This window comes from Cygnus olor, chromosome Z, assembly GCF_009769625.2.
Source record: "Cygnus olor isolate bCygOlo1 chromosome Z, bCygOlo1.pri.v2, whole genome shotgun sequence".
NCBI lineage: Eukaryota > Metazoa > Chordata > Aves > Anseriformes > Anatidae > Cygnus > Cygnus olor.
The window spans coordinates 49,504,295-49,517,571 of record NC_049198.1 but is presented as its reverse complement, the minus strand read 5'-3'; the positions used below and the strand labels follow the sequence as shown (position 1 = coordinate 49,517,571).

Genomic DNA, 13,277 nt, shown 5'->3' with positions numbered 1-13,277 from the left:
TAGCTACTGCAGCCTTATTGCACCTGCAGTGCTGCTAACAATACCATGGAAATCAAAATCAGGCTGTGGAGCATGGCCTATCCTTGGAGATGTCCTAGAAGACACTTTCTTTCACAGGGAGAAAGGAACAACATTTACAACTAATCACCTGAATGGTACCACTGCCTCAGCTGGCCATTTCAATGTTCTGTCTGGAGCCAGTAAGGAAATCACAGAACCATAGAACAGCTTGGGTTGGAAGGGACCTTAAAGCTCATCTAGTTCCAGCTCCTCTGCCATGAGCAGGGACACTTCCCACTAGATCAGGTTGCCCAGGGCCTCATCCAACCTGATCTTGAACACTTTGAGGGATAGGGCAACCACAGTTTCTCTAAGCAACCGGGTCCACTGCCTCACCACTCACAGAGCGAAGAATTTCCTCCTAACATCTAAACTAAATATACCCTCTTTTAATTTAAAGCCATTCTCCCTCATCCTGTCATTGTCTGCCCGAGCGAAGAGTTGCTCTCCCTTTAACTATCGAAAAGCTGCAATGAGGTCTCCCCGGAGCCTTCTCTTCTTCAGGCTGAACATCCCCAGCTCTCTCAGCCTGTCTTCATTGGAGAGGTGCTCCAGCCCTCTGATCATCTTCGTGGCCCTCCTCTGGACCCAAAATTTCATGTGCAAACGTATACCACAAGCAAGTTCACCATTCACCCATTTGAATGTGCACACTTACTCTTCTTACTTAGAAGAAAAGGAAAAAAAAAGGAAAGCAGGTCTTTTATGTTTTAACTAAGCAGAAAAGTAGCCCAGAATAGCTGAGAGAAAGCTTCCTGCTCATAAACCAAGTCTTTCGGTCATCAACGACATCAATTCCTTTGTGGCTGAGAAGAAATGAGAATTAAATAGTCTTCGTGCCCCTAGATCAAAAGTGGAAAAAAGTTAAAACATCTTAAAATAAACCAAATGCACTGCAGAAACTTAATGTTTAAATGACAGAAACATTACACTGAACTGGAACACCCAACTCAAAATCCATTCAACTTCACAAGAGCCCTCCACAGGTTTTCAATGAGTCCTTCATTTTAAACAATGTTAAAAGGTGTAATTACAGTTTTAAAATTCTCACCTTTACTGTAGCTGACACAGAAGAGACATTTCCATACTGGACATGCTTGCGGAGGTGATTACAGATGGCTCGAAGCGTTGGATGGACTTCCACACAAAATTTACATTTGTAACCAACCACTTTCCTCTCTTTAAGTTTTGAAACATCTTCCAGGTGCCCAAAAGCCTATGAGTACACAAGCATAAATCAATTCATATGCTAAAGTGTGCTTTTATATCTCATTTTAAGGAATGCAGACCGGATTTTGCAGCTGAAGGGAAATTATGTTTGATGTGCACATGTCCTGTTTTGCAAGACTGTAAGGCCAATTTTTGTTGATGTCTATTACTGCCTCTAGAACAAGTGGGCAAGACATCTGTGCAGGAGAGACCTTCAGGTCTTTCATAACAGTGGTTCTCCAGAAGACTATTCAATCTGGCCTGAAACTGCTCTTTCATGACCCCACCACTTCCCCAACAGCTGTGAGGGGCTTTTCTGCAGCAACTATATTCCAAATCAAAGCAGAATGAACGGGGTGAACAAGCAGGAAAAAGAGCACAATTTGGTCTTCCAGTTATGGTGCACTAGTCCAAAGCTTCAGTCATCAGATAGATTCATGTCATGTTAATATTGAGTGCTTTATCAGTAAACACACTGGAAGAAACAAGGTTGAGAAGTAAACTGACGTGTTACTCAGAGGTACTCTTAAAAAGGAGATTGGACATTTTGTGAAGAGTCTGAAACAAAGTACATTGCAGCCTTGCAACAAAACAACAAGGAACTGTCAGATACAGATGGCCTTCCAGAAGGGTGGCAGGAAAGGAAGGAGATGGAGAAAATACTGAAGGAAGCAGTAGGAAAGCATAGGGTTTCCTACGGAACCTAGGGAGGAAAGGATGAGGAAATTAAAGCAGAATGTGTAATTGACTTATGGAGCTCACTGACACACTGAGTCATTCATTAGCCTGTGGTTATTTGGCTGTCAAAGAGAACATGCAAGTGGGCATTAGTAATAGGCAGCCTCTTGGGGTGCAGAAGGGTAGTGGTTTTGTTTCTTTCCCCTAGCAGGGCAGGGAGAAGAGGGAAAGAGACCAGACACAGAGATCCTTACCCTCTCTTGTTTGAAATCTGCAAAAGCACCATCTGCATATTTCTGCTTGCTCAGAAGCTGCTTCCTCCTCTCCTGACGTTTGGCACGCTTCTGGAATTCCTCATTGTGACCATTCAAGTGTGCAGTCAGCTCTGCCGTGCTATGCAATTTCATATCACAGTGCTTGCACTGGTAGACAGCATTCTGAGAGCGGGTGCCACTTCCCAGTATGGTAAAGTCTCTCTTCAAATCCTTGCTGTGGTGGTCAGTGTAATGCATGCACAGCAGCTCCGCTGTGCTGAAGGACAGCTTGAAACATTTTATGCACCTGAAGGGAAGCCACTCAATTTCCTGAGCCTCACTTTCCACCTCAGGCTTCTCAAAGTCATTCCTCTCCTCAGTTGGAGTTGGCTTTTCATGCTCATCGGCATATACAGCAGTGAAGTAACCCCCCAGCTTGCTTGCATGCTGCTTCTTCGGGAAAACACCAGGGTGACGCTTCATGTAGTGGGACACAATACCCTTTTTGCTGAAGGACTGGAAGGAACAAAGCGAGCATTTCTTCTTCTCTACAGCCCTCCTCAGCTCCTCACTTAACTGAGGAGTGTCATCTTTGGGAGGAGATGGAATGATCACTTTATTGGGTTTGTCGCTTACTGTCCTGGAGGCTGCTAAGCAGTGAGTGTAGTAAGCATCAATGTCATGTCTTTTCTGGTAGTGTGCTGCAAGCCCTTTGCGGATAGGGTTGGTGTAGGAACACAAAGCACATTTGAAGAGGTTGTTCTTGCCTTCCGGCTGTGCCCGTACATTGTTATGTTTGATGCGGTAGTGCCTGGCTATCCCCTTCCGGGTAGAGCAGAAATATTTGCAGAGCTGACACCGGAAAACTGTGTGTGACACTAAATGAGAACTGGAGAAATGAGGTGCTGCAACAGAGATTTCTCCAACATCCTCAGCAGCAATTTCTGGGGAGGCCTTGATTTCAGTCACCATGTCTGGCTCCAGTGAAGCAGACACCTTTGGTGGTGATTGAGCAAAAACATCAAATTCAGGTTGATTGTGGTATTTCTCATAGTGAATTTTGAGCTTCTCCAGTGTACCATGGGTATAAGGGCACAGCTTGCACCTGTAAGCACCATAGCCTTGCTTGAAAATCCTGCTCGTCTCTTCCACATCATTCTGAGCAATATCATTTGACTGCTCCACATCATGCACAAAGTCTTCAGCAGTGACCTTTATTGATGGGTGCCGTTTCTGGTAGTGTGTGAGAACACCATGAATACGTGTGTTAATGTATGGGCAATGTCTACACTTATATACAGCCCCTGGGTTAATGTCTATATCCTGAGCAAAATCTGCAGCTTTCACTTTCATGCCAGGATGTTTTTTGCCATAATGTGTCAGAAGGCCATGCAAGTTGTTGTATTCAGACTGGCATACTGTACACTGATATGGAGTAGAGGAGATGGCAGGGTTTGCAGAAGCCAGCTGCACCGTTTTCTCTTGGGAAAGGCTGGGATCCTCTGCACACTCTGCATCCTGGTCCATCTGTGACGTTGTTATCTGGTCTTCAGAATCCATCCTGATCCCAGTTTCATCAGGCTGTGTGCCAGACTTCTCAGCAGCATCTTTTTCCTTAATGATATCTAACAGCACAGATTCATCCCCATTCATGGCCCAAGGGTGAAAAGCTTGGTAGTGATTAGTAATATCCCAAATGGAAGATGCTTCAAAAATGCAATCTCTGCATTTGTAGGACTTTGCCTCTGTTGGCATCACTAGGGCAGGAGGGGAAGGATCGGGACCTGCCCAGAGTTTAGTTGCCATGTAAGTATAATCAACATAATGCTCGGGATGTCTCCTTTGGTAATGCACAAGCAAACCACTTGGCTCTGTGTGTGAATAAATGCACCATTCACAGTGATAACCTGCCTCTATCAAGCCATCCAAAAATGCCCATCTGAGAATGGATGTGACTGTAGCTTTCAGTGTTGGGTGATCTTTCTTAATATGCTTCCTCAATGCATAGAAGTAAGGTGAAGTATAGCTACACTGCCTGCACTTGAGGGCTCTCAGCTTTGACTTGTCCCGTTCAGTGCTAGAGGTGTGAGCAGGCACATTGCCAGTTGATTTCTTCTGGCTGCGATCACAAAGGCTTCTAATGGTGGCTGTATGCTGTCTAATCACATCTGCATTAGCTTTGAAGTCACGATGCTTCTTTTGATAATGAATGAGCACACCTTTCACGGTCCTGTTTCCATAATCACAGTGCTGGCAGAAAAACATTTCATTCTCAGGAGGATTCACAGAGGTCTCCGAACCACCTCGGCTCAACTGCTGCATTGACACTGGTGGCCTCTGAATACCAGGTGGCAGCTCACCAGCCCTCATCATTGCTGCAGTGGGAGGTGCCTGCCTGATATATTTGGCAGTGACCTTTATCTCTGGGTGCCTCTTCTGGTAGTGGACAAGCACTCCAACAACTGAGCGGTTGCTGTATGAACAGTGTTTGCAGTAGTAGAGTTCAGTAGCAAGGTCTGGGGGTGGTGGTGGGGGAGGTGGAGGCTGAGAAGCCAAGCTGGACAGTTTTGGGGAGACAGGTGTCCCCATCTCAAAAGACATCTGAGCCAGGGCAGAGCCCCTATCAACAGAGACGACACGCATGGTCTTCTGGATTCTGAAATATGATGCTTTTTCTTCGGGGTGCTTTTTCTGGTAATGAACCAAAACCGAATGCATGTTAGGGCTTGCAAATGAACACACGTCACAGTCATAAACAACCACAGTATTGACGGAAGGTTCCTTCTGATTTTCACATTCAGGACTAAAACTCTTGGCGGCATTTTTGTTAAAGCCAGCTGGCACACCAGCCCCGCGAGCCACGGGGGTGGAGGTTGCCATAGTTTTTGGAGCAGAATTCAAGATCTCTCTCAGTGTCTGAGACTCTGTGTTCAGCCCTTCTTGCTGCTCAACAACATAGCTTGAAAATATCATTGCATTGTTAATTTTCACTGTGGGATGCATTCTTTGGTAATGTGGCATCAGACTTCTAACATTCGGGCTTGTGTAAGAGCAGAAGCGACAGCGGTAGATCAGATCAGAATGATCAAAGTTCAGTACATTCATAGCTTCAGGGTGATGTTCTCCATAATGCTGCTGCAGGTCTTCAAAGTTTGTATAGTCAATATAGCACTCAAGACACCGGTATACTGCACTGTGATCATTGGGATCCAGGATATACCTAAAGCTGAATTTAATATAGGGGTGCATTCGCTGGTAGTGGGTGCTAACACTCCGGGCAGATTTGTTGCTGAAATCACAGTGTTTACAATAGTAAAGCCTGCCAGAGTCATTAAACTCTGCATTCTCATTGTTCTGATCAGTACCATACATGTTTGACTGGCCCCCCAGAACAGAGGCATTAGGGCTCTGATGTTCTTTCATGCTGACAGAAGAATAATAATCTTCCTCATCTTCTGATAAAGTGAGCTCAATCTCTGCTCCATTGGCAGAATTGTAATCATGCTGCAAGCTTCTGAAGTTTGCCTCCTTCTGGGAATCATTAGCCTCTCTTCCCCACATTTGCTGTGGTGCGTAAGAACTGGAAACTTCTATCATTGGTTCTGTTTGCTCTTCTTCTCTGTCTAACTCAACTTCTATCTCCACCTCATTGTCTTCCTCCTCTTCCTCATCATCCTCTACATTAATCACAGCATCTTCTTGCTGTTTGTTTTGGTTGATTTTGCTCTGCAGATTGCTTGCTATTTCGTCGATCCTAGTTCTTTTTTTCACTGGTGAGAGATCTAAAGGGAAATCATTTGACACCTTCCGAGGTGCCTTTGCAACAAAGTTATTTTTAGATGACAGCCCAAGGATCGAGGTCTGGCTCTTCTTCACTGTGCTGGCAGAGGTGTGAGCATCTGCCTCACTCTCTTGTGGTGTGTTGGATGGTGGTCCATCATATTTCGGCAAGTTGTCACAGAATGAGTGCTTGTGCTGCTGATGAACTCTGAGGCCTTTCAAAGTTGTGGTGGAATAGTTGCACATTGTGCACTTGTATGGATGCTGTGAATGGGGCTGGGGTGATTGCTGTTGTTGTTGCTGCTGCTGCTGCTGCTGCTGCACTGGCTCCATCATCCCAGCTGACTTCCTGCCATTTATATTTCCACTCTCATAAGACACAGCACTGTCATTCAAAGAAGAGGCGATGCTTTCGGTCTGAGAGTTCACAGTGTCCCAGTCTGATGTTGTACCTGTATGACATTGCTTGTGGGCGCCAAGCTTTAATGAACTCTTGCAAGTGAAAGGGCATTCATCACACTTGTACACGGCTGTCTTTCCAGACAGGTGGATGTTCTCAATGTGACGGGAAATGCTTCGGCGGTGCATAGTCAGGAAAGGACAAAAAGGACACTGGAACCTGTTCATATACCTTCTAAAGGGGATCCCCTTTGTTTCCAGGAGTTTGTTGCCATCAGATCCCATCAGCTGCTCTGCGGACATTCCTGTGGTCTGGTGATCCATGGAGTTCAAGCCATTCTCGCTGTCCATTTCATTTAGCTCTTCATCTGAGCTGGAGTCATTTAGCATACTGTTTGTTTCCAGGTCAGCAGAAGAATTTGTCACATCAGCAATTCCATAGCGGGATCTGTCAGACAAATTAACCATGCCTGAGTTGTGAGGTGACTTAGGCTTCATTTGAGGATAAGACACGGAAGAAAACTTGGAAGATGTAGAAGAGTTGGGCCTGATAAGGGAATTGCCCATAGAGCTTCTGAAGTTTGAGACATTAGCGTTCGACATCTCACGTCCTGTCGTATTCATGGACATATAGTTAGAGTTTGGGGAGGCATTCTGGGCACTCTTGTTCTGTACATCAGGTGCACTGGTTCCTTCTTGTTGCTGCCTCAGGCTTGACAGTATTTTTACCATACTGCGGTGCTTCTTCATCATGTGGTCACACCAGCGCTCCCTTCGAGGTGTCTGGTAGCTGCACCATTCACAGCAAAAGTTGCCCCTTGACTTTGTCAGGGGCTTGACCATGGACTCCAAAATGCTCCGCTCCACCACCTCTGCAGGCAGCTCCTTGCAGGGTTCCTGCACTGGCACAGAAGCAGATGTTGATTCAGATATAGCAGTGGCAGCTGTAGGGGGAGTTGAACTCTCTTTCAGGTTGTTTTTGTGATACATTTTCTGGTGCTTAATAATCCTTGCACGCCTGGGTGACTTGTAGGTGCAGAACTGACAACTGAAAACTTTGCCAAACCCTTCATGCATCATGATGTTGTAATTTAAGGAACTAGTGGTTGGTGGCCCCACTGAGCTCCCCCCAGCCTGCGTTCCATGAACCTTGCGTGTGTGCTCTATGAGGAGGTTTTTGGAACGGAAGTAGCGCACACAGAACTTGCACTGGAAAAATTTGTTGGTTGGTTTAGGATTTGGAGCCATATGCTGACCATAGAAAGTCTGGCTCTGGTTATAGTAACTTCCAGTCCCCATCTGACTTGTTGCATTTTGCCCTAAAATGAGAATTAAGGTGAATATATAAATAAATAAAATCAAATACTGAGCCTTTTCTCCACCCACCCTATACGTGTAAGAACACAACTGCATCTTGTTCAACTATCAATCACACCAGGGTTCTCTCACTTACTTATGACTTAAGTACACTCTCTACAGACCATACACTCTCTACGCTTATCTGTATATCTGGCAACTTTCAGAAAAATGGCCATTGTCCATAATATAGACATATATGTGATATGGTGTAAACTTTGGGATGGACCATTTCCAAAATTATCTTCTTTGGGAAAACAGAAAGCTAGCACACTAATAAGGTTGAAAATTTTGAGGTGGTTCATAGTGGTGAAGAACCATGAAAATCTGACAAACAAAAAGCATTATGAAGAAATACAGTAAAAGCGGCTAATAAAACCACCCTCCACATTTCTATTTACAGGAAGAGCTGTGGTCAGAACCAATATGGCTGAAGCTAGATATCTGCTTTGCTGTCACAGCAATAAGGATAATTGAGTTTTTACAATCACATTAAAAGTATTAACTAATATGTACTAAAATAAGCCACATGTGAAATAGGTGGTTAGAGCTGAGATTTACCTGCTATTTCATCTGCAATCGTAAATTCATCCTTTACGGAAGAAAACTCAACCTCAGTCTGGTTGCTAGCATTCATGGAACCAGACCTTGGCTGGCTAGGGCTTTCCTCCGAGACATCGGTTGGCTGCAGGAAAGCAGTGTGAACATCCTGAATATGAGCTTTAAGGTCTTCATACGATGGAGCTCGAAAATCGCAGCCATCACACTGCAGCACCTCCATGGTTCAAGAACGATCTTTCACATGAGAAAATTCTGCAAGAAAAAGAGAGGGAGAAGAAGAGAGAGGTTTTAAAGCAATGCCATTTTAACAAATTTTGAAATTGGTAATATCATGTTTATAAAGACAGTCATTTCCAGAGATTCCATTTACTGCAGTGTAAAACTCAAGCTGTAGTTACTATATGAAGATGCCTCAGTCTGGATTCACATGAAGTCCTACCTAGGTAGCTCACAAGTTGCTGACTCAACCCTACAGTCAATGTTCTGACAAATGACTACTGACTCAGTGGACTTTGTCCTCTTGGCTTTTCCATTACATAGGACAGGGCTGTTCAGAAGTTTGTCTTGTTCAAAGACCACAAACTGTATGCTAGAGAAATAGCATATTACTCCCAAACAGTCATGTACTCAATTTTACAATCAGAAGACAGTGGCTTCTGCCTCTGTGAATCTCACTAACACTTCTTGGAAGTTGAAAAGTATTGCCTGCTTTATCCACCACAGATTAAAAGCCTCTACAGGAAAAAAATCTGCCTTTCTTCTCAATATCCTCTCAGTTCTGAGGTTGACGGAAAACCTAGACAACACTACAAGTTGAGATGCAGCCACATGCACTCAAGGTAGTACAGTTGTTCTACCTTACTTCCACCATGCCTTGCAAGGGCATCTCCATTCTTTGTTAAAATGTTTACTGCTTAATTTGAGTCTGTTCTGGGGACAGAACCTTTGCGAGATAGCAGTCTTTTGGGAAGGCAAGACCTGGAGGATGAGTGAGACAGCAAAGGAAATAGGAATTTTGCAAAAGTACAATGGACGTATGAGTAACAAAGACCTTCCTCAGAAACATCATGGCTTCTTTGATTTATCCAAATGCTCTACATATCTTGAAGTACCAAGTAACACAAGATATGGCAATGTGAATTATGGAAGTTTGGTGTGTGAGCAACTAACCCTGCTTCAGAGAGTTGCATATTTATGCATTGCCATGAAGGAGAGGAGACACAAAACACAAGCAAGACAAAAGCCTTAGACTTTCCTACTCTGTGCAGTATTTAGACAGAAGAGCAACTTTTCTATATCAATAAAAGAATTACTTGTTTAAGCTTCCACATGCTGTGCTGGTACAGCGATAATCTGGGCAGTCCAGAGGTCCAGTATACAAGGGCTGCCTCAAAAGCTGAAAATTCCACGTTTTTTATACATAAAGTACAAAGCTACTTCTACAGTGAGAAGAATGCTCCAAAACATTAGTGAAATGAAATTAGAGAGGATACTGCATCAGGATTTTATATGAAAGAATGCTTCTTCTGATAGCCTGCTAAAATAAACTTCTAGCAAGTCAAATTCTGGACAGTCTGAGCACACAGGCTCTCCACATATTTACCTACATTATTTTGCAGGCTGCACTGTGTCCTTTCTCTTCCAACCCCCCTCTCTCCCTCCCACCACCAATAAAGAAAATGAACGCTGTACCAGCTCCTTTTCGGCTAACAAAGTTACAATAATCGAGATACTCAAGCTTTTATGTACAAGCACCAGACCAAATTGTGTGGAAGAGCTTGCTATCTGCTCTGGATCAAATTACAGCAGTGAGTGAAGCCCCACCCCACGTCTCCTTTAGCACAGTCCATTAGACCTGAAAACAAATTTTTTCCATGGAGCAGACGACTCCTGCATTTAGAGCACTTCACAGAAAAGCAGATCATCTAGTTTTCACTACCCATCCCCCAAGCTTAGTCCTTTCATCTCAGCCAAACAAGCCACAGCTCTGCTGAATGTGTTTATCACACTTTCAAGAGATATGAGCCCCTGCGTCACTGAAGCTTTAAGACTCACTAAGCTGCCCTAGTCCTCTGAGCTTTGGGAGCAGCCATTTTAGCTCAGACAACTCCTGCACTGAGAGGCTCAGAGCTTCTCGCCCGTGCACAACATGGCCTCACTTATCTCAGCTTCATCTCCAGCACACCAGGGTTTTTCTTTTTTTTTTTCCTTTTTTTTTTTTTTTTCCTCCTCCTTCTTGGGTCACGCTTGAAAAATCAGCACCAGCAGAACACACCTCCCCTACTCCTGCGTGACTTGCACCCCAAACCATGTCACTGGTGTCCCCCTGCACTGCCCAAGCAGCACCTTCTCTCCCTGAGCAGATCGCCGACAAGCATCTCCTAGGGTTGGTTCCCCTGTCCCATGGATGACAAATGTGATGATTCAATCCAGAAACACAGCATTACAGCATCAAGACACTGGTCCAAGCTGTCCTACAGAGGCAACACAGAGCCGAGCCTCCCAGGAGGAGGCGGGGTTGTGGGGGAGGCAGGCGGGGGGCCTCCAGCCTACCCTGTCCCTGGGGAGCCCTCCTGCTCAGCGCAGAAGACACACCACCCCACTCCCCTGCCAGATTCCAAAGTCTAATGACCTTTGTTAATCACCAGCCAGCCTGTCTGCATCAGCAAACCCTGCCAGCAGACACACCCTTCAACACAAAGGCTGTAGCTATGCCTTTTAAGAGAGGTTCTCTGAAAGCTCCATTGTGTAGAAGAGAGGAAAAACAACACACACACACACACACACACGCACGCACGCACAAATCCATCCCCCCCCCCCGCCCCCCAGCCCCCAAAATCTTCAGACCCTTTAGAAACACCACCACGAAACGCTTTCAGCTGTCTCTTTCAGAAACTTCAGGCCAGCTTACAAAATAGAAAAAACAGGGAGGGCAAACCTGAAGTTCTGAAAAAAATGTAATTCTGGCAGCTTCAAGAGGTTAAAAACACCACCATCCCCACCTCCAGCAGTCACATTTCTTTCACGAGCTGACAACCAGAGAAGGTATCCTCAAGGATGCTTGCTGTTGTCTAAACGATCTTAGATGAACAACAGCAACTTTCTGCTACAAATCAGAAGAATGAGTTGGAAGATCATGAACAACTGCTGATTACAAAACCTGATGGGGTCTTTCTCATGGGTTCTAGCTTTAATGTCCGCAGGATCTCTATCGCAAAGGTAGTACCAAGTCATAGAAGAGGTTAGTTTTACTGCAGCTGAGAGGAACAAACATCAGGTACAGCTGCATGGACTTCAATTTTATGTTTTCATCAAGCATCAGGCTGAAAGCAGGATGAAGCATTTTATACAGAATTCTGCCCTACTATTTCCACTTTTTTCCTTAAAATTCAGACATTTCACAAAAGCAAGAAAAACACAGTGCTAGTTTGAGCTCATATATCAAAAGAAACTGAAACACAATGTGTGTCTTTCTCTCTTCTTTATTGTCTGCATGGAATACAGAAGAGAGATCCACCTAGCCACCAGTGAAGAGCATTTTCACTGCAACACTTTCCATACATACAAACAATACTACTTTCTATATTTTTCTTTAAAAAGAAAAAAAAAAAAAAACTACAGTCCTTAACCCTTAAATTTTTGAACAGCACAATAAAAAATGTAAGGGGGAACAGAGGTGGATTGTGAAGGGAATTACCAAATCCATTAACTCAAAAGCAGAACAGCAAAGCCTGGAAAGAAAACAAACAAACAAACCAACCAACAAAACAAACAAAAATAAGCAAACAACCACCATGAAATGAATCCATAAATCCCACAAGCCCTCTAACATATTCACAACCAATCTCTTGAGACCACATTGCCCACAGATAATGTGACTTCTAAAATACCCATACTAATGTGATGATAACCTCACCAGATTATTAAAATCCCATTGTCTGGCTAATTTTCATTTACAACCTCTTCTTAAAATATATGGCTTTAATGCTGAATACGGAGAAGAGGTATTCTTATTTCCCTTATGAGTGAAAAGCTTCCAAAACACTGAGCTCAAGAGATTCTCAAAGTTTTCATAGTTTTAAAGACCCAAGCTAAGCTTTCAAATTGTCTTTGACATACTTCTCTACGCTCCTGAACATGTAAGGAGAACATCAGAGAGACAGTTGCATTAGATTTCTAGGTTTTTAAAAATCCAAAACAAAAGATAATTGTGCTTGTTGAACAACAGTCATTACAGAATTTGGCAGCAGCCAAAGTAGTACAAATCATTATGTTTAAGTTTGGTTTTAAAGCTTCAAAATACAAAATTAATTGTGAAGCCCAAGGCACTGACCTCAAAATTGAGCTTCTGTGGTTGACTACCCATCCGTTATATTTTGAGATGGAGTCAGCGCTGCTTCTAGAAGTTAAGAATATGCACATACACAACCACAGCTGAAAAGGTCACTTAGACCACACACACTATCTGAACTTCCACCTCAATATTTTTAACATTGCACTTAAAATAAAGAAATCTCCAGTTTTCCAAGCCTTTCCATACTCTGATGATCAGACGCATCTTCATCCCTACCTCACACATGCAGGTTGCACTCAACGGTTTTCACTTTACTCATTGCCAAAGGTGAAGCTGAAACGGAGCAATCCTGGCGTTACACACATGGCTCCAGAGGCAACAACGCTGCCCAAGCCTGTTTCCACTTTACAAAGCTCCCCTGGAGGCACAGACTGTGTCAGGGCCCTGAGGGCACCCACAAGCTTTGCTGTCCCTGCCTGGCTCCCTGGGCCTCCCCCTAACTGCCCACAGCCTAGGACCCCATTTCAGCCCTGCTCAGGCCTTCACCACCTTGCCCATGGCCCAGGATCCCGCCGTGGCCCTCATGCCTGCCCAGTGAGAGCAAGGCGGGTCCCCAGCTGTCGCCAGCTCTGCCCTGAGACCAGCCCTGTCCCCAGTGAGGTGCCTGGTGCCGGGGTGCTGGGACA

At 44.4% G+C, this 13,277-nt stretch overlaps 1 protein-coding gene across 6 annotated transcripts in view; it reads right to left on the bottom strand.

Moving 5' to 3' along the window:
• The window catches only part of ZNF462 (zinc finger protein 462), a 73,124-nt gene that overhangs the window by 46,483 nt on the left and 13,364 nt on the right, over positions 1–13,277 (bottom strand). For 4 of the 6 annotated variants that reach the window (XM_040541109.1, XM_040541111.1, XM_040541112.1 and 1 more), the window contains exons 2-4: positions 8,298–8,549; positions 2,202–7,699; positions 1,112–1,276 (exon numbers count right to left, since the gene is read on the bottom strand). In XM_040541109.1, coding sequence (XP_040397043.1) covers positions 1,112–1,276; positions 2,202–7,699; positions 8,298–8,517 — 5,883 coding nt within the window. In that variant the 5' untranslated portion in view covers positions 8,518–8,549. Of the gene's footprint in view, positions 1–588; positions 903–1,111; positions 1,277–2,201; positions 7,700–8,297; positions 8,550–13,277 lie in introns of those variants that run through there. The other 2 variants (XM_040541115.1, XM_040541113.1) reach the window with 2 other exon arrangements.